General features: G+C 47.9%; 1 protein-coding gene across 2 annotated transcripts in view; it reads left to right on the forward strand.

The window, feature by feature from the left end:
* RGS4 (regulator of G protein signaling 4) overlaps positions 1-17,407 on the forward strand; it is a 51,348-nt gene extending 33,941 nt beyond the window's left edge. The window contains exons 1-5 of one of the 2 annotated variants that reach the window (XM_006137205.5): positions 8,827-9,018; positions 12,723-12,827; positions 14,071-14,132; positions 15,265-15,431; positions 16,081-17,407. In XM_006137205.5, the coding sequence (XP_006137267.1) occupies positions 8,975-9,018; positions 12,723-12,827; positions 14,071-14,132; positions 15,265-15,431; positions 16,081-16,332 (630 nt within the window). In that variant the 5' untranslated portion in view covers positions 8,827-8,974 and the 3' untranslated portion in view covers positions 16,333-17,407. Of the gene's footprint in view, positions 1-8,826; positions 9,019-12,722; positions 12,828-14,070; positions 14,133-15,264; positions 15,432-16,080 lie in introns of those variants that run through there. The other variant, XM_014580688.4, reaches the window with a different exon arrangement.
* The last annotated feature ends 8,988 nt before the right edge of the window (positions 17,408-26,395 follow it).

Consider the following 26,395-nt stretch of genomic DNA (forward strand, 5'->3'; position numbering starts at 1 on the left):
GCGGGGGGGGGGGGGGGGGGGGGGAGGAAGGAAGGTAAGTGTCTGTGAATTGATGATATTAGAGGTAGGGAGAGTGGGATGTTTGTGAGTTAATGGTATTAGAGGTGATAATTGGGGAAACTGTCTTGGTAATGGGTGAGATAGTTCAAATGTTTGTTGAGTCCTTTTTGGAAAGTGTCGAATTTTAACATGAATGACAGTTCAGAGGATTCCCTTCCAAGTGCAGATGTAAAAGGTCTTTGTAGCAGAATGCAGGTGGTTAAGTCATTGAGAGAGTGTCCTTTCTGGTTAAAATGGCAAGAAACTGTTTTTTTCTTTGTGATCTTGTCTGATATCTGTTTTGTGGGCATTGATCCTTTGGCGAAGTGTCTGAGATGTTTGTCCAATGTACATAGCAGACGGACACTTTCGGCACATGATAGCATAGATTATATTTCTGGATGCGCAGGAATATGTGTTCTTGATCTTATAACTCACTTGGTTAGGTCCAATAATGGTATCAGCAGAATGAATATGTGGACAGAGCTGGCAACGGGGTTTGTTGCAAGGGAAGGTACCAGGGTTGGTATTAGTGTGGTATGTCCTGTGGTGGTTGGTAAGAATCATCTTGAGGTTAGGTGGTTGTCTATAGGAGACTATGGGTCTGTCTCCCAGAGCCTCTTTGAGTATGGTATCCTGTTCCAATATAGGCTGTAGTTTATTGATAATGCGTTGGACAGGTTTAAGTTGGGGGTTGTAGGTGATGACAAGTGGTGTTCTATTGTTGGTTTTCTTGGGTCTGTCTTGAAGTAGATGGTTTCTAGGTATTCGTCTGGCTCTTTCAATTTGCTTTTTTATTTCTCTGGGTGGGTAGTTGAGGTTTATAAATGCTTGGTAGAGATCCTGAAGCTTCTGGTCTCTGTCAGTGGGATTAGAGCAGATGCGGTTGTATCGAAGGGCTTGGCTATAGACGATGGATCGTGTGGTGTGTTCTGGATGGGAGCTGGAAGCATGTAGGTAACTGTATGAGTCGGTGGGTTTTCTGTAGAGAGTGGTGTCTAATTTTCCATTGTTGATTTGTACGGTGGTGTCCAGGAAGTGGATCTCTCGTGTAGAATGGTCCAGGCTGAGGTTGATGGTGGGGTGTAGGTTGTTGAAATCTCTGTGGAATATCTCCAGTGTTTCTTGGCCATGCGTCCAGATCATAAAGATGTCCTGGATGTAGCGTAAGTAGAGGAGGGGTGAAAGGGGACGGGAGTTGAGGAAACGTTGTTCTAGGTCAGCCATAAAGATATTAGCATACTGTGGGGCCATGCGTGTACCCATGGCTGTGCCGCTGATCTGGAGGTATAAGTTGTTCTCAAACTGGAAATAATTGTGGGTGAGAACAAAGTTACATAGGTCTGTTATCAGGTTGGCAGTAGTGTCCTCTGGGATAGTGTTTCTAATTGCTTGTAATCCGTCTTCATGTGGGATGTTGGTGTATAGAGCTTCTACATCCATGGTGGCAAGGATGGTGTTATTGGGGAGGTTATCGATGTTTTGTAGTTTCCTTAGGAAGTCAGTAGTGTCTCGGAGATACCAGAGAGTCATAACGGGCAGAATCATGGAAAGGTGGAAGGAAGAGGCCGTGGGCACAAAGGCAGCAGGGCTGGGGCCAGGTACCCACTTCCTTCTTTGAGCCAAGGCTGGGTATCCTAGTGGGGGGTGGAGGATCCCCTGACCCCACTCACACCAGATTAGGGCCAGATTATGGGGTTAGTGCTTGATGCAAGTGCCCTGCTGGTCTGTATTAGTCATGTGCAGCAATCTGATCAGAAATGCGGGTTTCTGTCCTATAGGAAACTCCAACATATCAACATTTGTTCAGCTCAAAATCTCAAAATCAGTGCTTTTGGCATAATGAAAATGCCCAGAAAGTTTATGTCTGGACATGGCGAAATGTTCTGTCTCAGGGCTGGCTGCTATCAATCTCTGCAGCTATCAATCTCAGACAGTTCATTTCAGCCTGCCTCCCAGCTCTGTCCTCCCTGGGTCTTTTCTCACTGAAGAAAGACCCATCGCAAACAGGCTGGTGGCTGTGTGACAAAGTGGGAGTTTTCTGTATGAGCTCTGTGTGTGCCTCAGTTTCCCCATATATTGCACTGTTACTCAGGGATGGGGAGAGGGGGTAAGTTTGCTCTCAGGTCAGGCTAAGAGACAGAGGTGAGAGTCACTTCTTGTCTGAGTGGAATGAGGAGTTATTAAGGACCTGGTTGAAACAACCAGATAAACAAGAAGATCAGACATTGAATGTAAGCTCTAGTGGCTTGTGAATTTCCCTGTCTCAGCAGGGAAGATCTCCGTTTGAGACCAAAGTGCTGAAAGGTGTGAGGTGGGGGCTTGTGGAGAAAGCTGGGCGCACTCTCTCCTGGGAAATGACTAAGGAGTCAGATGTAGACAGATAGAGTTTGAACATGGGCTCTGGGCTAAGCAGAATGGATTATATTTTAACCTTCATTTCCCTGTGCTAACCTAAGGGCTTCCTAGCAGGGCTGCAAGCGACTAGTTGACTATCCAATAAGCATCGTCTTATCGGATAGTCGACTAGTGATGTGAATAGTGGCTCCCCCCTCTTGCTGACGCTATCAGAGAGAGGCAACAAGGTGGGGGGGGAGCTGGCTTAAAAGCCCATTCCACCCTGCACCATCGCCATAGGCGGCAGGGGAGGTAGAAGCACAGAGGGAAATGGCGTGGGCAGAAACTGAAGCCGTCTCCACTTGTGCTGGTTCTCCCAGGATTCTGCTTTTGAAATGTCCAAGAGCCCCGGGCTCAGGCCCCGCAAGGAGTGTGGGGCCAGTCCCCTCGGGGCTTTTGCTACAGTTCAAAGGTGGAGGCCTCCTTATCGACAGATCAAATGGTCAGTAGAAATTCCATCAACTAGTCGATGTAGTTAATTTAACTAAATTAACAACCCTACTTCCTAGGCTCTGTCCCTGTAGATTAGTGAACCCGGCTGAAGACACTGCAGATACTCGCTGAGGTGCATTAGACTTATCCGCTCTGCGGGGATTGTCATAGGAGCCTGTCTCCGTTGGACTCGCTGACCAGGGCTGAAGCCTAGAGGTTCAGTCTTGGGAGGGGTGAGGCGTGTGGTATACCTGAAGGAAGAATCAGTTTACAGGGTGGATATTATGTGCACCACATAACAAAATGCATGTGGTGGGAGTGGGACCAAGGGGTTTGGAGTGCGGGAGCAGGCTCAGGGCTGAGGCATAGTGTTGAGGTGCAGTGGGGTCAGGGCTCCTGCTGGGGGTGGGACTGGGAATGAGGAGTTTGGGGTGCAGCATGCCTTGGTCTGTGCAGGGAGAGAGGACTCCTCTGAGTTTTCTCTCCCAACAGCCCCTGGGCTGGGGCGAGGGGACAGAAGCACCGCTTCCTGAGGCAGCTGCTCTGGGGTTGGGGCCACGGGATAGACACCTGTCCCCTGGCCATGGAAGGTCCAGGCCAAGCCTGGGTTTGGGCTTGGAAATTGCCCCCCCCCCCCACGTGCTGCTGCACCTGTATCAGAGGCAGAACCAGGGGGTGGGAGCAGGCAGGAGTTGGTACGCGTGTGGAGCTGAGGCGCTGCCTGTCACCCCACATGTAACCGCTGAAATTTCCAATGGTTACGTGGTTACTTAAACACATTTTAACATCCCTATTATTATCTGATTCATCTTCCAGTCATGCACTGAGTAGTATGACTGACATCTGTCATGGTGTTTGCGCTGTGGCCCTGGCCCCAGAGGAGGCTGAAGCACAGGCAGCGGCGTGTCTGGGTTGTTAGGGTTCTGTTTTGCTTTGAATACACTGGCTGCTCTGCATTTCCTGGCCCAAGCAGCGGGGATGAACCTTAATTCCTGCGGAAGCTTGCTCCACAGTCTGGGACCAGCCCAAACAAAAGCTCTGGTGCCTGCACAGATCATCTCAGTGCAGAGTGCCAGGGGAACAGTGGAACAGAGCTGTCAGGCATAGTCCTCATATGGAAGTTTCAGGCTCCTCTAGAATCCCTGGGCCCTAGCTACGAATGCTTGGAGACCAGGACAGAACCCTTGAGCATGACTGAATATTCTATGGGAAAGCAGGCCAGAGAGCAGAGAACAGCTTGATGAGATTGCTGTTTTGCAGAGATGTACTGAAATGTTTTGGACGAGTAGAACTTTGCTGTGGACTGAGGGTTCATGCCCAGAAATAGGGGGTTGCCAATGGCCACAGCACAACCAGGAAAGGTTCCAAGACCCCTTCTGTAGTCCCTTGCAAATACTGGAGTCTACTTTGTTAGATGCCTGTCCAACATCTATGCAATCAGCACCAGCAATGGCAAATCCAAGCCAGGCTGCCCGGTGACGTGGGCCAAGGGCTAAGTGTTGTCTGTAATCCCAAGCATGTTGACCGTAGATCCCAGAGCATTGCGGTCTTTCTTCTAAAACCAGGCTCCATCACAGAGTAGATCCATTGTTATGACAGACCCCTCCAAATGAATTAAGGTGCTACTCCCCATAAACTTCCTCCTCTCCTCTCCTCTCCCCCCACCCCTCCATACCTCTCCAGGAGGCAGAGTGGGCCAGGGAGTATAGCAGTGCTCTGGCACGCCGGAGTCCTGCAGTCTATTCCTGGCTCTCTCTGTGGTATGGTGAGTAACCTTGGGCAAATCGTTCCAAGCTGTTCTTGGATGCACTGAAAAGGCACAGAGGCCTATGGGGATGAGCAGTGAAAATAAGACCTAGACTCCTGAATCCTAATTAGAGCTATATGTATATGAATACATACAATACCTGCCCATGGTATTTTTCATTTGTCTCTTGCTCTCTGTCCCAGATCCCTGGTTTACCCAAGTCACAGCACATACTAAAGCTCTTGGACCTTGTGACAGGGTGTACTCCCCCTGCACTAAACTGGAGGCGGTAAACTCAGCCCTAAGAGTAGAGGAGGCCATGCCCCCTGTACCTTGCTGGGCATGCTCTGGCTGCAGTGCTATAAAAGGGAGCAGCTCAGCTCAGCTGGGACTATGGATGTTAAACATCGAGTAATGTACTAGTCGAGTAGTCAATGGAATTTCCATCAACTACTTGACTAGTTGATAGTCACTTCCACATTCCTCCTTTGAAATGTACAAGAGCCCCCACTGGGCCCCCGCTGGGCCCCTTGTACATTTCAGAGGAGGAATGTGGAGCTCCACCTGAAGCCCGGGGCCAGTGGGAAGACCTACTGACTCTAGGCTGCACGCGGGTGCCAGCTTTAAAATGTACAAGAGTCCCCAGCAGAGGCTCTTGTGCATTTCAAAATGGAAGCACCCGCATGGAGCTGGGGATACACTGACTCCGGGCTCCATGCTGTGCTGCCACTTTGAAATGCCACACAGAGCCCACGGTCAGCTGGGGATTCCCCAGCTGACCCTGGGCTCTGCGCAGTTTGAAATGCCGTGCTGGAACTGGGCTCCACGTGGCACTGCCGCTTTGTGTTTCGAAGGAGCAGCGCCACACAGAGCCTGAGTTCAGCTGTGCGGTGCTGCTGCTTTGAAATGATGAGGCGGTATTTCAAAGGGACAGTGCCACACAGCTGAGCCGGGGATCAGCTATGTGGCACTGCCTCTTTGAAATGCCATCTCGGTGATTCCAAGGGGCAGTGCCGCATGGAGCTCGGTACAGGCTCCGTGTGGTGCTGCCACTTTGAAGTATTCCCCCCCCCCTTTGCTGCCTCTATCAGATAGAGGCAGCAAGGCGGGGGGGGGGGATGATCGACTCGTCTACTTGTCCTGCCAGTAGCAGCGAGTTATAGACTGTGACCATTGGGTCATGTGTGGACCATTGAACTATACTACCCTGCCAACTGAGGTGGGTTATAGACTGTGACCATTGGGTCACATAGTAACTACTGAATGGTGCTGCCCTGCCTATAGCACTCCTGTGAGAAGAAGCAGACAGACTTCTCCTAGAGAGAAGGAGCAGACAGACTTCTCCTAGAGAGAAGGAGCAGACAGACTTTGGGGGCAGGCCTAGAGGCACTGGCTGGAGAGAAAAACAGTGGGGATAAGCGTGATGGGGTGAGGTAGCCCACTCCACTCCACCTGGGACAATGTCATCCCCATAGCCGTGTGACATACCTTTTTAATTTCAAAAAGGGGAATTACACAAAAATGAGGAGGTTAGTTAAACAGAAATTAAAAGGCACAATGACTAGAGCCAAATCCCTGAAAGCTGCATGGAAACTTTTTAAAGACACCATAATAGAGGCCCAACTTAAATGTATACCCCAAATTAAAAAACATAGCAAGAGACTTAAAACTGTCACCGTGGCTTACCCGCCATGTAAAAGAAGCAGTGAGGGACAAAAAGGCATCTTTTAAGAAGTGGAAGTCCAATCCTAGTGAGATAAATGGAAAGGAACATAAACACTGTAAAATCAAGTGTAAAAATGTAATAAGAAAAGCAAAAAAAAGATTATGAGGAACAGCTAGCCAAAAACTCAAAAAGAAATAACAAAATGTTTTTAAGTACATTAGAAGCAGGAAGCCTGCTAAAAAACCTGTGGGTCCCCTAGATGATCAAGCTATAAAAGGAGCAATCAAGGACGAAAGCCATTGCGGAGAAACTAAATTATTTCTTTGCTTCAGTCTTCACGGCTGAGGACATTGGGGAGATTCCTGAATCTGCACCGTCCTTTGTGGGTGATGTATCTGAGGCATTGTCCCGGATTGAAGTGTCATTAGAGGAGGTTTTGGAACAAATAGAAAAACTTAATGTTAACAAATCTCCGGGACCGGATGGCATTCATCCAAGGGTTCTAAAAGAACTCAAATGGGAAATTGCTGAGCTATTATCTCTGGTTTGTAACCTGTCCTTTAAATCATCTTCCGTACCTAATGACTGGAAGGTAGCCAACATTACACCAATATTTAAAAAGGGCTCTAGAGGCGATCCTGGCAATTACAGACGGGTAAGTCTAACTTCAGTAAAGGGCAAATTAGTCGAAACAATAGTAAAGAATAAAATTGTGAAGCATGTAGAAGAACATAATTTGTTGGACAAAAGTCAACATGGTTTCTGTAAAGAGAAATCCTGTCTTACTAATCTATTAGAGTTCTTTGAAGGTGTTAACAAGCATGCGGATAAGGGAGATCCAGTAGATATAGTATACTTGGATTTTCAGAAAGCCCTCACCAAAGGCTCTTGTGTAAATTACATGGCCATGGGATAAGAGGGAAGGTCCTTTCTTGGGTTGAGAATTGGTTAAAAGACAGGAAACAAAGGGTAGGAATAAATGGTAAATTTTCAGATTGGAGAGGGGTAACTAGTGGTGTCCCCCAAGGGTCAGTCTGGGACCAATCCTTTTCAACTTATTCATAAATGATCTGGAGAAAGGGGTAAGCAGTGAGGTAGTAAAGTTTGCAGATGAGACTGTGAGGGACTCCAAGAAGATCTCACCAAACTCAGTGATTGGGCAGCAAAATGGCAAATGAAATTTAATGTGGATAAGTGTAAAGTAAAGCACATAGGGAAAAATAACCCCAACTATACGTACAGCATGATGGGGGCTAATTTGGCTACGACAAATCGGGAAAGGGATCTTGGAGTTATCATGGACAGTTCTCTGAAAACTTCCACGCAGTGTGCAGCGGCAGCCAAAAAGGCAAATAGGATGCTAGGAATTATTAGGAAAGGGATAGAAAATAAGACCCAGAATATCTTACTGCCCCTGTATAAAACTATGGTACGCCCACATCTGGAATACTGTGTACAGATGTGGTCTCCTCGCCTCAAAAAAGATATTTTGGCCTTGGAAAGGGTTCAGAAAAGGGCAACTAAAATGATTAGGGGTTTGGAACGTGTCCCATATGAGGAGAGGTTAAAGCGACTGGGACTTTTCAGTTTAGAAAAGAGGAGATTGAGGGGGGATATGATAGAGGTCTATAAAATCATGAGTGGTGTGGAGAGGGCGTATAAAGAAAAGTTATTTATTAATTCCCATAATAGAAGAACTAGAGGACACCAAATGAAATTAATGGGTAGCAGGTTTAAAACTAATAAAAGAAAGCTCTTCTTCACACAGCGTGTAGTCAACCTGTGGAACTCCTTGCCAGAGGAGGCTGTGAAGGCTAGGACTATAATAGAGTTTAAAGAGAAGCTAGATAATTTCATGGAGGTTAGGTCCATAAAAGGCTATTAGACGGGGGATAAAATGGTGTCCTTGGCCTCTGTTTGTCAGAGGCTGGAGAGAGATGGCAGGAGACAAATCATTTGATCATTGTCTTCGGTCCACCCTCTCTGGGGCACCTGGTGCTGGCCACTGTCGGTAGACAGGATTCTGTGCTAGAGGGACCTTTGCGCTGACCCAGTACGACCATTCTTATGTTCTTATGTTCTTAATATCTACTTAACTGCTTGACAAAAAAATCCCTGCCCTTTCAATAGATTTCTTTTAATCATAAGAGAAAAATGAATGGAAAAATCCACATATTTAATCACTCTTTGAAAACAAGATTCTCTGACACTTTCTGCATTTTGGAGTTCTTATTTATCATCCATCAGCAATGCCCCATCTTTTGCAATGCAGGAAAGTCACCAGTAGTTCTCTTCCATCTATAGAGATTCCACATCAGGGAGCTGTAATTTCTGGTAAGACTTTTTTTTTTTTAATATCCTTTTTTCCTGGCTCAGATATTCATCACTTCCTCTTTTCCACTGCGTGGGGGGCGGGGGAGAGAAGGCTGGGGGGGGGGGGGGGCTGCTGATTTGTGCTGGTTCTGACTGGCTGGCAAAAATTATGCTGGCCTATGGGGGAGGCTATAAGAGATGCAGGCTGGAGGCAGCAGGGCAGTGTGAATTCTAACCCAGTTGTACAGTAGGACCCAGCTGCAGCTTCTTGGTGCTTTTGTGTGTGTGTGTGTGTGTGTGTGTGTGAGGGGGTGTTTTTTTTTTTGTTTTTTTTTTTTGCTTCTTCTTCCTGGAATTGGGAGCTGCATCTTGAAAACAAAATGTGCAAGGGACTTGCAGCATTACCGGCCACTTGCTTGAAAAGGTAGGGTCCATTTGGAGCACGGTTATTTCTAAGGGTTCAAAGGTGTATGAATACATTGCACTGTGTGTCTATGTGGGGTTAGAGGTAGGAATGGTACAATTTAATCTGATTTCTCTCCAAGACCGATAATTGTTTAAGGATTTTCTTTTCCTTTAGAGTGAGCTTTGAATTGCATCATGCTTCTGTGCCAAGAATTGTGAATTCTAAACCCATTCTAGCCCTAAGCACAAAGCAATTGCCTGCATTTATATACTTTGCTACCCTTCATTATGCAGCCTTTTTCAAGGTTCATACCATCCCTATTCCACAGAAGAGGGGATATTTTCTTTCATGCTGAAATTTAGCAAAGAAAATATATGTAAATCCCTTTAGATACAATACACAGGAGTCTGCTTTGTAGCATAATTCCTAAAATAAATATAATTTATTACATTACATATGCATTTAGAAAAGATTGATTTATAATATAAAGCAAAAATTGAACACTGTTGAGAGCAGCCAACAGCTGGGTGCTATAGTGTTATAGCTGGGTCTTATAGGAGACAGAGGCTTTATATTGCAGGAAGACACAGGATTACATAAAACTGATCTTAATCTTAGACAAGGCAGCAAGGGAACAGGACGATGGAATCACTACGGTGTTATCAGACGATGGTGTCTCTTTGTTACAAAAGCAATGTGCAGGGAAAGGGTTATACAGTAGCTATTAGTATTGCTGTGTGTAATACTGACCCATGGCAAGGTGTATAGTCCTCTCAGAATGCATCCCTGTGTGCACTGAGTGATGTGTACCTACTATCATTGTGCATCAACTGATCTGCAAACCAGACCCTATGGAAATCGAAGGTACAGCCCAGGACTCAAATCCCTCCTTCCCTGATTCCTCACAGCTCTTCAAAGGCTTTTCCCCAGCGATGGCTGGAGTTCAGATTGCTGTGGGGATAAGCTTGGTTTTTTCATTTGAACTAAGCTTGCTACAAAGAGGCAAGCTACGCAGGCAGTTTTCTGTAGCTGATGTTTCCATCTCTTCAGTTCTCCTGTGTGTCCGACAGCAGCACACCCTGACTTGGGAGAGTTAGCCTGAGGTGTGCTCAGTCTCCTGTGAGCCAGCCTGTCAGGGTCATGGATGAGTCTGAGCTAGAACAGTGGGAGATGGGGATGGGTTCAGGAGCCCCCTACTTGCTTCCCAGACATCTTAGAGCAGGCCCATAGAATGTTAGACAAAGCATTGTCCAGGATCCAGAGTGGGAGAAGAAATGAGGGACTCGGGGTGAGGTAGGAAACTAGGCAGAGTGCAGGATCCAGAAGGGAGTTGGGACGTGGGAGGGTCTCGGGGCTGGGGAAGGAGAATGGGCTGCAGGGAGTGGGCTTGGGGTGGTGCTGGCCACAGGTGGAGAAGGGAGAGAGGAAGCCTCCCTGGAAACAGCTGCATATCCCTCCGTTCCTAGGCATAGGGGTGGCCAGGCAGTTTTGCACGGTGCATACTGCCTTCACGTGCAAGTGCTTCGCCTGCAGCTCCCATTGACTGCAGCTCCTGGTCAGAGGGACTTGCGGACCTGGTGCACCGGGCAGGAGCAGTACATAGAGTCCCCCTGGCCAAGGGTGCACCTCATAGTCATAGTGACATCTCGCCGGTTCCAGGAGCCACACAGAGTCAGGTAGGGACCTGCCAGCCAAGCCAACCAGACTTTAAACAGCCTGGTCTGCAGGGCTGACTGGAGCTGCCAGGGTCCCTTTTCAACTGGGCATTCTGGTAGAAAACTAGATACCTGGCTACCCTAGACTGAGCCTCAGTGTGGTCAGAGTGAGTTCCTGACCTTCCCCCAGGTCCGTGATCCCATTTGTGAGTAGACAGCTCCAGCCCCATCCTTGTCTCTTAGGCTACGTCTAGATTACAGGCTTCTTGCGTAAGAAGCTTTTTTCAGAAGAGATCTTCTGAAAAAACTTCTTTTGCAAGAGAGCATGCACACTGCAAAAGCACATAGGAAAAGCGATGCGCTTTCTTGAAAGATAGCATCTAGAATGCATGGACGCTCTCTCGCATGTAAGCAGTGATTGCTATGGACAGAATGTGCTTTTTCCTCTTCCCTCTTCTTCCAAAAAACCTCCTTCTTCCCTGTCCACACAAGGCTTTTTGCGAAATGAGGATTACCAATGGCGCAAAAAACCCTGTTCTTTCTATTTACTTTGGAAAGAATGCGCTTGCAGTGTGGACGTAACTCAAGTTTTTTTGGAAAAACTCCGTAGTCTAGACATAGCCTTAGTCTCGCTGGACCTTGACGTCATCTCTGACTCTCCTCTGACCCATATGGCTAGCCTGTGATAAGATCCTGCACTGCATCGCCTATCCTTGACTATACCTCTCTGCCCATGTGGCCGAGACTGCTCCAAGGCCCATGATCTTGTATCCTGAATGTCATCACCACCCCTCTGGCCTCCACACTGCCATGCTGCTGCTCAGACCTGGCTACATCACCACTCAGCAGCCCTCCACCAGCTCAGCCAAAACAGCCACGTGCCCTGCTCTTCCCTGACCTACCCTTTAGATTCAAGCTCCAGCCTTCCCATCCCACCTGTAATCCTATTGCAAGTGGCCTCTTGTCTTCAGCCATGCAAGCCTCATCATGCAATTGCACTCCTCACTGCAGGCCACCTTGTGAGAGAAGGAAATCTGTGAAATGTCATCCCACCCATCTGTCCTTCATATGCCTCTCAGACCTCCCCGCTACCTTAATCAATCCAGAAAATTGCCACTGGCAATGGGATGGAAAATGGTTTTGAATCCACAAATATTTTGTTCACTTGAAATTGAACCCTCAGCTCTTCCCAAAAATACTGGCAGGAAATTCTGACAAAAAATGAAGAAAAAAATGCATAAAAAGTAATTGGATTTGTAGCCTTCTCAACCTAGGAGTCCCTGGCCCATCATTCAGATAATGTGTGGGCGGCTTCCCTTGTCCCCGCAGAAGAGAACAGCCAGCTCAAACCACCACTTACTCCTGTAGTTCAAGCAATACAGCAGAGGGGTAATCCCGGGAGGGAGAAGAGTTATTTAAGTTAAGTGCTAATGTGGACACAAGACCAAATGGATAGAAACTGGCCATCAACAAGTCTAGGCTTCAATTTAGGTGAATGTTTCTAACCACCAGAGAAGTGAAGTTCTGGAACAGCCTCCCAAAGGGTTCAGTGGAAGTCGAAGAAACTAACTAGCTTCAAGACTGAGCTTGCTAAGTTTATGGAAAGGATGGTTTGATGGGATTGCCTACGATGTCGGGTAGCCACTCTGTGAATGCTTGCAGCAGTTATCACCAACTACTGACGATGGGGCACTAGATGGGAAGGGCTCTGAGTTACTACAGAGAATTCTCTCCCAGGTGTCTGGAAGGTGGACACAAGCTGAGGGTCTAACTGATTGCTATCTTTGGAATCGGGAAGGAATTTCCAATTGGCAGAGACCTGTTTTTTTCCTTTCTCTGTAGCATGGAGCACAGGTCACTGGCAGGTGTAAGCTAGTGGAAATGCACAGGAGATCAGGCTATTTGATCACGATGATCTCTTGAGATGTTAGTCTATGAGCTTGGGATGCTGGACACAGAACCTTGTTCATTAGTTGTTTAATTTTCCATGGAGACCCTGCTTCTGGAGTAGTAATATTAATTAATTAATAATCTTTTATCATTGCTTTTTTGGTTTGTTTTTTCCAGTGCAAAAGATATGAAGCATCGTCTGGGCTTCTTGCTGCAGAAGCCAGATTCATATGCGCACAGCTCTTCCCATGGCAAGAAGGAGAAAGTGGCCCCAGCCCAAAGGTAAGAGCCTAGTGCACAGTGGATGCCGGTCTTCGTGTAACCCACCCCTAGTGTGGTTACTGAGCAATGCAAGTGGTACCTGGACCACAGCAACAGTTAAGATCAAGAGACCTCTATAGCGTGGGCTGGAAGCCAGCTGGCTTTTAGCTCAGAGGGTAAAGGCTCCTATACTCAGCTCCAGAGGTCCCTGGTTCAAATGTGCCCAGTGGTGGTTACATTTGCACCTCAGCCATTCTAGTCTCATCACCTGATGACTCTCTACTCCCACAATCACTGCAGCCACCCTGTGAGAAAGGGGAATCTGTAAAATGGGGAATCTAACATCCTGTGAGAAAGGGGAATCTAACATCCTTCGTCACATCCCTCTCAGACCTTCTCTCCAACCTCCTCCATACAGGAAATTGCCACTGGCAAGGGTGTGGACAATGGTTTTGGGAGGCACAGAGGCAGGAATGGCAGGACCTGATACTGGCAGGGAGAGCCTGCTTCTTAATTACAAGAGTTCATTAGCATTCCTAGTAATGCCACACAGGGTGACAGGGCTAGATGACATCTCAGTATAGAGAATGCAGCACACAGGGCAAGGAGATTACGGTACATCCCAGGAAGAAGGGAGCAGCACACAGGGCTAGGTGAATATGCTATGTCCCAGGACACAAGGCAGCAGCACACAGGGCCAGATGGATATGGTGCTTCCCAGGACAGAAGGGGGCAGTACAGAGGGCAGATGGATATGGCACATCCCAGGATGCAATGGGGCAGCACACAGAGCCAGGTACATATGGTTCATCCCAGGACAAAAGATGCAGCATGCAGAGATCTGTGGGCCATGGGAGTACTATACTTTTGAGTGTCAGTTTTATGTTCTTTGTGCCTTTAGTCAAATTAACAACATCTTGCTAAGTCTCAGAAAATCCAAATAGGGGATTTTCGTGACTTGACCCTAAAGGCAGATCTCTGTTCAGTGCTCCTGAGAGACAAACAGCTCCCAAGTCATACCGATCATCCTGGGAGAAATTTGTCCTTGCTGGTGATGTGCACTGTGCTGTGCATGTGAATTAGACCCTGCCTGGACCCATTTATCTATCAGTGCTAGCCACAGAAGGGGCGGGGCATTCATCCCAGTGCCTAGAGTGAGTCTGTCCATCCAGAGACAGAGACGTTCTGGCAGTGATGTCCTGGGCGATTAAGCGGAAGTCCCAGGTGAATTCCACACTCCATCTATTCCTTTGTGCCCTCCTAGGGTTGGTCACGAAGATGTCCAGCAATGGGCTGACTGTTTGGAGAATCTGATCCATCATAACAGTAAGTAGATGAAGCCACTCTGCCGGAGGGGTCATGTTCCATACTGTTGACTATTGGCATAACGAGTGCTGCATGGTACAACTGCAGGCCCAGAGTTGAGAGCTTTCACTTGCTTCCTCCAGCAGCACATGTCCAGCTAGCTCCTGCCAGACACTGCCATTGGCCAGGGTTGGACTGGAGACAGGTCCCACTGCATGCAGACATGGCAGAAACACACTCAAGACCTGTTGGTATCTCTGAGAATAGACCATGGAATTCGCACCGAACATGCTCTAAGGAAGTCAGGAGCAGGTGCAGTCCCATGCTTGGGCTGTGTGGGGATCTCCAGGGACCCACAACTTCCCAGCACGGAAAGAGTGGCTCTACTTGGTCCCAGAGGGTGGTCAGAGTCCGCTCTGCCGCTGACCCTAGCATGTCTTACGTTCCTATCCTATTCCTAGTCACCCTAAAGAAGACAACTGTTGGGTCAAAGTCAGCCCTGATGCAATTCCACTGAAGTCAGCTGTGTTAACAGAGTGAATTAATTTGGCCCATCTTGTTTCCTAGCCTCATGAGCCTGTCGCAGTGCTCAGCTCTGGGGCCAGTTCCACAGAACTCACCCCGTTGGCCTCTTGTGGGCATGCAGCCAGGACATATGCAGTTCCAGGCCTGCTTGAAGTTTGTTCTCAGAGTAAAGCTCGTTGTGGATGACATGAAGGTCAGGCAGTGAGGGACAAATCTCCAGCTTCTCAAATAGGAGCCCCTCTCAGCCTATGCCGCAGCCCCTGGGCTCTGTGCCACCAGGCCAGAGAGATTCCCAGACCTGAAATACACTGTGTATTAATGGCCTGCCTGGGGTCAGATGGAACAGGGTCTGTCTGTCAGCTGCCCAGGGAAGGTCACTGCTTGGGAGTTGGTGCCTGAGGGGCCCTGCTGTTTGACTACCCTGGAGGTCTCCCCTCGCTGGCCATATGCTGGCTCTGGAAATTCCATGAGGAAGGCCAAACCAAAGGCAGCCTCTGCAGTTGGGAGCTGCTGTCCATGAATTAGTGGGCAGCAGCCCACTGGGCTGCTTGGGATCAGCCTAACACAGCTCAGAGGAGCTAGCGGCTGAGGGGACTCACGTGCTGCCTATTGCGTTCACTCTGTGCAGTTGGGCTGGCTGCGTTCCGGGCTTTCCTCAAGTCTGAGTACAGCGAGGAGAACATCGAGTTCTGGGCGAGTTGTGAGGAGTACAAGAAAACCAAATCGCCGGCCGAGCTTGGCCCTAGGGCCAGGAAGATTTACGAAGAGTTCATCTCTGAGCAGGCCACTAGAGAAGTAAGTGAAGCCCCTCTGGAGAATCCCTCTGCCTCAGGGATAAGCAGAATGGGGAGCTGAGCTGGCCCTACAATGGCACTCTCATGGCTCTTCAGAGGGGTGGAGGAGGGCCTTTGTAGTGTGGGCAAAATGCTAGTAAAAAGTGCACCTGAAATATGCAACTTTCGCTGCTTTAAATTAACTCTTCCTGGAGGGGCTCAGTCCCCACCCCCATACACCCGAAATGCCAAGATAAGGAGGAAAGGATCAGACCGAGAGAGGTTCCCCATGCCTGTTCCATGCAATCAAAGAATCTATCCCTGGAATGTGCCATCCTGCCCCATAGGGTGATTCTTGCTCCGTGTCCCAGAGATGGGAAAATACCCCTTCTTGACTCCAGACTGAGGGATTCACTCCTGTAAATAACCCCCTGTATAGCTGGAGATCCCACTGAGGTCCAAGCAGCCCCCCATCTTTTACTTCCATGGAGTTCTGTTGACTGGGTGGATTTTTCTGAGAGACACTGCCGCACTCGTTCCTGGAGAGCCTGCCCTTTCTTGGTGCATTTTACAGACTCTCTGGGAAATATCTGGAGCAAACCCTAACTTGCAATTCTTTGCCCTGCCTGCATCCAGACCAGCCTGTACTAATCTCTTCCTCCCTTCTACAGGTGAACTTGGATTCGTGCACACGGGAAGTGACCAGCCGCAATGTCCTTGAGCCCACCCTGTCATGCTTTGATGAGGCTCAGAGAAAAATCTTCATCCTCATGGAGAAGGATTCATATCGCCGCTTCCTGAAATCTCACTTCTACCTTGACTTGGTCAGCCCGTCTGCGACCACCTGTGGGACTGAGAGCCACAAAAGTACTATGTCTTCTACCTTAACCTGCACCTCTCCTTTGGTCCCTCAGTATGCTTAGCTCCAAGTAGGGAGTTGGTAGGTCTCCTGGAATCTCTGGAGGTGCATGTCAGCTAACTTTGCACTGTTGCAGAGAGCTGCCTGCAGTCCTCACCTATATCCACTGTTTTACTCCACACCAGTAGATCAGCCACCACTAGATTGAGCATCAAAATGTCTCATCGCCTCAGCCACGTTCCATGTGAGAGCCCCGGGAGGCAGGTTTCCTGATGCTCAGTCGATGGCAGCATAAGTGTGAAAGCATCAGGTGTGCATTGTGTTCTTTCCATGTGTTGCCAACACACACATGTGGATCCCAAACCACTTTGGTGTAGGCCCTGCTCAGCAGCACTTGGTTACAGAGGCACTAGGCCTGCGTGGGGGTGACCTGTGTACCAGCAAGGGGGGTCGAAGGGACAGCCACGCTCCCTGCACTAGAGCACATGGCCTAGTGTGCATATCTGCTGTCTCCTGCAGTTGCCCACTCCCTACACATTTAGATGTCTGGGGGTCTGTGTCACCTCTAAGGTAAGCAAAGCAAGAAACACTGACTCACCCAGGCAGGTAGGAGCCAGCCAGGGGAAGGTCTGTTGGACCTGGGAAAACTGTGGCATAATGCCCATTCTGTGCCATTGTGGTGGCCATGGGACCATGCAGGCTGTGGTTTGCCTGTACGCTGGCAATGCTCCTTTCTGAGGCAGTGCTTGCACGTGTGCGTGTGCCTGTTTGTAATATGCATCGTTGCTGGCCCTCGGTTTATTCTCCTGCCTCCTTTGCAGAGTCTCCAGAAGATCCAGGTTCTCACCAGTGCTGCTCATAGCTGGGCATGGGGATGTTCCACCATAAGTCAGTTGAGGAACAGTTCCAAGTTTGTCAGTCCAGCCCCCACCATGCCCCTAAGATCACTGTGATGGGGAAGCAGACCCACTCTTCCTTTCGGTTTATTTTGGGCCCCTGAGCTGGCCTACCCACTGGAGCCACCCCGCCTGTCCCTTCCTAGTCTGTACAATGATCCTGCAGCCACTGCGTGGAACAAATCACCTGAACGTGCTGCTGCAGGTTTTGTGAAATCGTGTCCTCCCAGCCCACCCTCCCCCTAGCCACACACTGGGTATAACACCCGGAGAGAGTTGTCCAGCCCCCATACAGAGCCTGTGCCCAGAGATGCTGAGGGGGAGACCGGCTGCTGGGAGGAGGCACACAGGGAATACAGGAAAATGCTCCTTTTCCTGTTCTTGATTTGAGTTCGTGTATTGACTGATGTTGTCAGTGCTGCTTGTTGATATTGTGATCAGCTCTCATGTCAGCGTGCGCCTGTAGCAGTGATTGGCAACCTGCCACGAGGCTCAACAGGGTGGGCCACTGGCGGGCTGTCAGACAGGTTGTAGGCTTGCATTCACAGGTACAGCCGCCTGCAGCTCCTTTTGAATGTGGTTTGCCATTCTTGGACAATGGGCGCTGCAGGTGGCCGTCCCTGTGGACATACGGTAAACAACCTGTCAGGCAACCCCACCAGCAGCTTATCCCACAGGCTGCCCACTGCTAGTCTACATTGTGTTTGGACACCTGCTGCAGGCCTGAGCCGGGCTCAAGCCAAAGGGCTGCTTACCTACGATGTTAACATTCATGCTCGGGCTGGAGCCAGGGGTCTAGGATGCTGCGAGGTGGGAGGGTCCCAGAGCTCAAGCTGCAGCCTGGTCCCCAGAAGCCTTAGTCAGCTGGAATAGGTAAGTCATGGGCTTTTCTTGCAGTGTAGAGCAAGCCTCTGGGACTGCTGAAAAGCAGCACTTTGTCCAGAACGAGTGGGGGCAGGGATGTCTCAGTTTCTCTTTTTGAGCGTATGGCTGGAATTGGCCATCAGCCAAGAGCAGGGCATGGGACTTTTGTTGGCTTCCAACAGAGCCTCTGCCAGCAGGTTTGCCCTTCAGGGCAGTAGCACCAAGCAGCTTCTGTGTTGGCATTCTTGGCTGAGGGTTCAGGGAATTTCTCCTGCACAGTGGGTCACGTTTGTTTTGAACATGTGGCCTGCACCTTCCCTGCTCTGTATTTTACAACCGCACTGTGCAGCGAGCTCTGGGTTCCCTCTGCCCTGCCTGCTTTGGGGGTGCACTCGCGGAGTGTTCACAGGAGGCTGGGTCTGGGCTGTCAGACAGCATTGGTCACACAAAAAAGTAGTCTCTAATCTTACCACCACACTATATGTTGTCATTGTGTCTCCGAAGACAAACTTACCTGTTTGTTGGGTAAATGGATGGACATTTTCTTCTGTGATCCCAGTCAGTTCTGTACCTGTCAAGCATATTGCTAACTGTTTCTTCCTAGTACCTAAAATTCCTGGTATATCTTGTAATGAATTGTATAAATACTTTATTAAGAATAAATAAAAGCTAAATAAAATGGTTTGCATTAAACATCAACTCTAGAATGTCATGCATGTATAAATCAGTGATTAAATTCACTGCTTGTGTAATGTATCAAGCAACATCATGACAGACTGACTTCTCACCGTTCCTCTGACAACCAGTCACTAGAGGTAAATGTAGAATCCACTAATCACTTGCTTCATAAAGTATTGATAAAAATTATCGTTGAAAATGATGCCATCTTAACAGCAGTAGTGTCACCTGGAGGGAACACACGTAGTCTTGTTTCTTTTAGTTTCTCTTTCTGATCTTGAACACAGAAATATATTTTGTAGAGTTATTTTGAAGTCATATTTTAAAAATAATTGTTGCAGTTAGTGAGCCATAGAGTGCAAGGCCAGAAGGGACACTGCGATCATCTAGTCTGACCTCCTGTAGAACACAGGCCAGAGAAATGTCCTAGAATAATTCCTGAATCAGAGCTTTCAGAAAAACATCCACTCGATGTAGAGATTGGAGAATCCACCAGAACTTTTGGTGAATTGTTCTAGTTGTTAATCCTCACAGTTAAAAATGCACATCTTATTTCCAGACTGGGTATGTCTAGACCTCTGTCAGCTAGACTGAAAAGTCCTTGATTATATATTTGTTCCCTGAATTGTACTTGTAGATTGTAATTAAGTCACTGTAAGCTGGGGAGGCCGCCCCCAGCCTATGGGGAATGCCCACACAGCATGGGAAGCTCAGCTGGTGGGGGGGAGGGGAATGTCACATGTAGCATAATGAGCTCCGGGGTGGTGGGGGGAGCGCAATGCGCAGCCTATAGCTCTCAGGCATGGGGAGAAGCACCAGATTTAGCACAGGGAACTAAGGTGGGAGAGGATGCCACCATGCAGGGAATGGGAGGGGCAAGTAGTGTCACTGTGCAGGCTAAGGAGGCCATGTGCAGGTTAGGGAATGGGGAAGGCCACATGTGGGCCAGGGAGCTCAGGCAGGGAGGAGTGTCCTACATTCAAAGGCAATAATATGCACATAATTTGTTATCCAAACAGAATTACTGAAACCCTTCAGCTTGAACACATGGAATCAGAAAAAGTGAGCCCAAATTATGAGGCATAAAGGTCAGAAAAGGTTACAAAAAAAATAGAGGTAACGTGCTTACTGGTGCTTAACACATGACTTTGCTTTCATTCTAATGTGTTCTCACTGCAAGCTTTCAGCAGTCTCAGAGTATGTCTACACTTGCCCCCTAGTTCGGACTAGGGAGGCAAATGAAGCATACCGAAGTTGCACATCAAGCACAGGATTTAAATATCCTGCGCTTGATTAGCATAATCGCAGCCAGTCGCCATTTTAAAATGCCAGTCGCCCGATTTAACTTGCCGCGTGTAGACACGGTAGTCCGATTTAAAACCCTTCCCTCGAATTAACTGTTACTCCTCATTGCATGAGGAGTTGCAACTCCGGTATCTTCATTTGCCTCCCTATGCCGAACTAGGGGCAAGTGTAGACATACCCTTATTGCCCCAACACCTTAGGGATCCAGGCAGCTGGCACCAGGCTGGCCAATTTAGAACTCCGGCCTCCCACCCGCCTGAGCTGCCTACATTGGGCTTGGAGCTGTAACCTCTGTGTACTGTGGCCACCCTTCCAAGGGACTTTGTGTCCACATGTTGCTGCCCTGGCTGTGCCCTGGAAGGCCTGCTAGAACTGAAAGGCCACTTCCTGTCTCTGGCCTTAAGGAACAGCCTTCTCGTGTCTCTGGCTTTGGCTCGGAGCAGCGGACATGGGTGACAGGCCAGGCCCCACCCATTCAGCACCTTTGGTGTCATCAGCCCCTCAGCCAGCCCCCTGGCCTCTGGGTCAATGGCCTGCGGCAGGGTACCCCTGGATCCTATGGGCATCATCCCCAGCCACCTCATTCCCTCCTTTGGTGGTGGGGGTATCTATGGGACCATTGATGGCAGCCTCGCACCCATCTCCTGAACTAGGACTCTGAGTAGATTCCCCCTCCCCAGCCACCGGCGAGCCTGGCTTCATTTGCCTTTCTAATAAAAGCCAAGTCCTGGAAATGCATTGCTGAAACTAGCCCTGGTACTTGGTGGTAAAGAGAAGTAAAGAAACAAGCCATGGAGTGATGCCAGTGATAATACTTTTATATTCTGCTTATACTGAAGGTTACAGACACATTACAGAACAGAACCAGTTAACCTACATGACAAATGGCTGTGGATGGAGACGAGCCCTTTGGAGGAGCCACTCAGCACCCAGCTAGACAGGCCCTGGGAAGGGTGTTGACCCGTACAGATGTTCACCTCTTGTCTTAGGATGTGAGTTGTTTGACATTACATGATGGCAACATCTTCAGTGCACAAAGGGCAAATTTAAAGAGAATACGGGTCTGAAGAATCTCCAGGTTCCATAGCAGGTGCACAGAGTATTTCCACAGCCTGCTCAGGGTGGTTAACAGCACAGGCACGATGGAATGGATATTGGCTTTAAACAATGCACCATGAGAATGGCTCTTACTGAAGAGCGTTCATATCACAGGGTCTACCAGAGACACCGGGCAAGTGACCCCAACCCAATGGCCAGGAAGCCATTGGGGCAATGGGACCTGCCAACAGAGGAACACTCACGTCAGTGATTGCTCTGTCAGGATTCTAGAGCCAGTGAACTGACATGAAAGCAATGCACTGACACCAGTGACCTAGAAATGCAACCTGGGGTTGCCTTTCCAGGAAAGGTCCCTGATCACTGGCCTTTCCCCAGAGCAGTACACATCCACTTGCTTTTTAATACAGATGATAGCTGCTGTTCCAATAAAAGAGTAGTCCTCTATCAACACAGTGCAAAGAAAGAGAGAGGAAGATACCAGTGAAAAGCTGAGCTTTAACTCAATAAAATAGCTAAAATAATCCTAGTTCTGCTCACTGTTCATAGCTATTAGAGGGAATGGGCAATCTTATGGCTAGCTAACATGAACTTAAAATGGTCTGTTTTGATTCACTGACTCATTAAGAAGTGGAGTTAACATAATGAATATATACTTCGTATATAAGAATACAGATATATAATGCTGTATATATTGTACTGAAATATGTGTAACACAATACATGTATGAAAGAAACTTAAAAAAGAGTAGTCCTGTAGCACCTTAGAGCCTAACAAAAAATGTTAATATAGTATCATGATCTTTTGTGGACAAAAACCACTTATTCAGATGGGTGGATCAAGTCTCTTACTCCACTCATCTGAAGATGTGGGTTGTGCCCACAAAAAGTCATGATACTATATTAACTTTTTGTTAGGCTCTAAGACAGCGCTGCACAATCTGGCAGGGGTGGGAGGAGTATCAGGGGAGCGGACTGGCGCTTTCAATTAAAGGCACCGCGCTTTTTTGTTGTTGTTCAACAAAAATTTTCCCAGCTTTTTTTTTTTTGGTCAACAAAAATTTTCCCGGTTCTGGGGGGCCGTGAATGAAAAAAGGTTGAGCACCACTGCTCTAAGGTGTTGCAGGACCACGTGTTTAAGGTTTTTTTCAGACTAACATGGCTACTCATCTAAGACTAATAAAAGTATCAGCAATAGAAACTATATAAAATACTTGATAACAGACACATTATAGATGGCAACGGTCTCATAGTAGATCTGGCTTGGATTTCAGAATTACTTGCTTCCTCATCAAACAAAGCCATTTGTCACCTTTCAGACTGCCTGAATGCTAGAGTGACAAAAAGTGAAGAGTCTACCCAAACACAGCTTTTAGAAATCCCAGATGTTTCTGAGGTTATGTTGCATTGGCCCTTTGGTAGCTAATGGAGAACTAGGCTTAATTGGACCTAGTTTAAAATAAAGTATTGGAGGAGAGGAGGTTTACCCTTTCTGTAGAAGAAGTGTAGGCCAGGAGGGGTTTCTCTGATTGAGTGCATTTTCAAAAGAATTCAAACCATGGCCCAAGGCTTTTTGCTGCCCAGGTGCTGCCAGTGGTGGCTGTGATATCACTATTTGTGCTGTTATTTTGACAGCACATGACAAACCAAAGCAGAATTTAGGCTTCAAACTACATCTCAGAACGGAGTCACACATCACATTAGTGTGCTATCCTCCTACATCTGTTTTTTATGAGAATGAGAGGCTTGTGATTTCATGAGACACAGAGGGATTTTCTAAGCAGCACTATGAAGGAAAAATCTGGTTGGCTGTGGAAGATCTGATAAGAATGAGAATCTGGTACAATAGCACATGCGAGGAGGTGCAAAATGCATAGCTGGATTCAGTATACCTGTAGCTGAACTGCCTCAGCGTCTACACTGCAGGAGGCTGACAGGAGCACACACTCCTGAAGGCTTCTCTTACTCCTTGCAGATCAAGGAATATCAGATGCCAGTGAGAGCTGCCCTCTGTGTTCGATTTGGGAGTCTACAGTAGAGCTGCTAAATCAAATGCTAGATGATCGCTCTCTAAAGGGTTGATCTTCTCTGTAGTGCAGATATGCCCAATGTGTGTGCATATATATATATATATATAGAGAGAGAGAGAGAGAGAGAGAGAGACCTGGGCATTTTAAGTAACCATCCAAAGGACCAGCCAAACCAGATACCTAGTACAAAATGACTTAACTAGAGAACTGGAAACATGCAGATGATACTTTCAAGAGGTTATTTAAATTAACAAAGAAATCCCCTACTGTTAACATTCCTCAGGGCAGGTTTTACTGGAGAAAGAGACGGGGATTAAATATATTGACAATTAAAACAAGATTTGTTTGGTTAATTTGTGATTGCAGATTTGATTTCCTGATGTACCTGAGAGGCATTTCAGTCTGTTCAGCAACATCTCACACAAGTAAATGACGTGCTGGAGTTGTTCTCCTGGGAGCCCGTTTGAGAGTGCTCTGTATGGCCCTTTGTGTTATGCAGAGACATACTGAACCAAACAAATGCTCTGAAAGACCTGCCCTAAATTACCTCAGGATGGAAGGAGCCCACTGGTGGGATGTTTATACTATTTTGTAACTCCTGAACCAGTTTTGGTCTTACCCCAAGTCTGTATCTCACCTATTTTTCTTCAAAGCAAGACAGCAAAAGGCTGCTGTTGTGGGATACTGTCCACTCTACTCATTTACTTTCTCAAGGGGGCCGGCAAAAGATGTGTGAGGCCCCTTTACAATAGGTTGGACCGGTTGTGATACTGTATTGTACCACATTTCAGACTGACTGACAAAGGGGTTACATCTTCATGCAGAGGACGGGAATGAGAAGACCAGGCACTGGCCCAGTCATGAGACCTCTGACTTTCCCAGGCCATTTGCTTGAAGGAAAGAAAAATAAATGCACTAACACAGAGTTTGTTTCCTGGAATGTTCAGCCCAACTACACATGTATTTTTATTCTGTCACCATGGAAATGAGTTGTAAATATTTGGAGATTATGATTTTTTGATAATTTTTGTAAGTGTAGAAAAGGTTTGCAAACCCACTGTTTATTTTATTGCATGTTGCACAGTCTCCAATAATCTGGGTTGCTAGCTCTGGATTCTAAGCGTGGGTGGCCCATTTTAACAAACTGCTGAGAGTTTTGTAACTTATTTTAAAAAAATAAAAATGCTGGAGTGTCAGCTGTGTAGACTGATCTCCTGTATTTAGCCGCTGTCTTACTACAAGTAAGTACATTGCACCTTTCCTACCTTTGCTTCTGCCAGCTGTGAACTAGGAAATCCCCCTAGAGGAGAAAAGATGTTCATGTCAAGGTCTTTTACCCTAGCAAGGGGGCCAGTTACTGTCAAACCTGTTGCTGATGGAAACTGGGTTGAGACCTCAGCTTCATTTGACACAGCCCCAAGGGTCTGCAGATGGTCACAACTTCTGAGGGGGCTGAGATGGACTGGAACCCACGGCAAAGGCTAACATCTATGAGCTGTAATATTTTTCAAAATGAAACAAGTCTGTTACCCTCCAAAAGACCCAGCGGTCCTGCCATCCTGCTTGGACACAGGATGGCCAATTGTGTCAGCAATATACATGCATGCCCCATCTACACAGAATGCGGTGCCTGGCCAGAGGGAAATAGATGACACAAAGCTCAGTACCATTTGCCATGTGTTCAAGAAGGCAGGGTTTTTAGTTCTCCTGTATCCCCTGATCCCTTTTCTTCAGGGCTGTTCTCAGCAATGGACCCAAACTGTTTCTATTAGTCATGTTCTTTCAACAAGTTTTACCTCCTGTAATGAACGTTCTCTTTTGGGTTGGTGCAGAACTCTCCCTATGGCATGCTGCTCTCGAAAGATGAATAGGGAAAGAACCTCAGCAGAACACCTGCACTGGCGAGTCAAACATACCTCTAAACACTGCAGGACCATTGAATACGGCTGTGCACAGGCGTTGTGGGGTTGTATATGGCTCTGGAAATGACAAGCTCGCGAAATCTAATGTAGGTGGAGAGTGCTAGACTGCAATCCCATGTTTTGGATAAACGGTATTTGTTTTATTCTTCTCCCTGTCTCCAGCTCAAAAGGAGCACTGTTTGCTGCAGCAGAGGTGTTGTGTTGAAAAGCCTCCCCCAACGCTCTAGCAATGGGAAGTGTGTTACTAGCTCAAGACCACAGTCTGGAAGCTCTAGTTACATCCGGTACCTGGGTGTGTCATGCATAGAACTGTCACTGAGAGCTGTTTGTGGTTCTCATCCCACCTACTTCTGTCTGCACCACAGCTGTTTTCAAAAGACAACCTTGTGGCACATGTGTCAGCACCTTCCATGTTGTTTGGCCATAACTGTATCAGTGCACACTGGGAAAGCCCCATAGTGCTTCTGTGACCAGCAGACATGTCCAACAAACTGCAAGTGGGCCTTGCTTCTGCTTGAAAAGCAGGCTGGAGAGAGGGCAGGCCAAAGCAGTTATGTGAACACAGCTTGCAGATAGAATCTACATTGCAAATAACGGTATCCCAGATTCCATGAAGGTAGCCACATGGAAGTCTCTGTCATGGCCTGAGGCAAGACACGGGTGCTGCCATGACTATGGCTACTAACCGTGCAGTGACCATGTTGTGTGTGGACACAAAGTGCAATTAGAGACAACCCTGTTACTAGAAGGTCTCAGACTCAGTGTCAGGACTCCAGAGAGCAAATGCTCCAGGAGAGCTGAAGTAGCTTTCACTAAGTGGGGTGTCCTGTGAAACCTCTCCTTCCTCAATGACTGGCAGCAGCACAGAGTACGAGCACTTACAGGGCCCGGGGCCGTGGTGGGAGGAGACAGGTGTGTGTGCTGCTCTGCTCACTGTTTTGAACTCAGCTACTCTGCAGGCATGCACCCCTCCCCTTTCCAAGCTTAGAATCATAGAACACTAGAACTAGAAGGGACCTCGAGAGGCCATCGAGTCCAGTCCCCTGCCTTCACAGCAGGGCCAAGCACCAGCTAGATCATCCCTGACGGGTGTGTGTCTAACCTGCTCTTAAATATCTCCAGAGACGGAGATTCCACAACCTCCCCAGGCAATTCATTCCTGTGCTTAACTATCCTGACAGGTAGGAAGTTTTTCATAACTTTAGGAAGCTTTGATACACCTCACTCTGGAGAGCTCGTTCTCAGAGCCTGCAGGCAGGACAGCTGCCAGGGGCATGGCAGGGGAGCCCACCCTGTCACCCAATCTCCCCCCACCCGTCACACACTGTTCACCCATCCCGTCACACACTCTCCCCCCACCCGTCACACACTGTTCAC

Source organism: Pelodiscus sinensis, chromosome 9 (assembly GCF_052426305.1).
Source record: "Pelodiscus sinensis isolate ZL-2025 chromosome 9, ASM5242630v1, whole genome shotgun sequence".
In the NCBI taxonomy this organism is placed as follows: Eukaryota; Metazoa; Chordata; order Testudines; family Trionychidae; genus Pelodiscus; species Pelodiscus sinensis.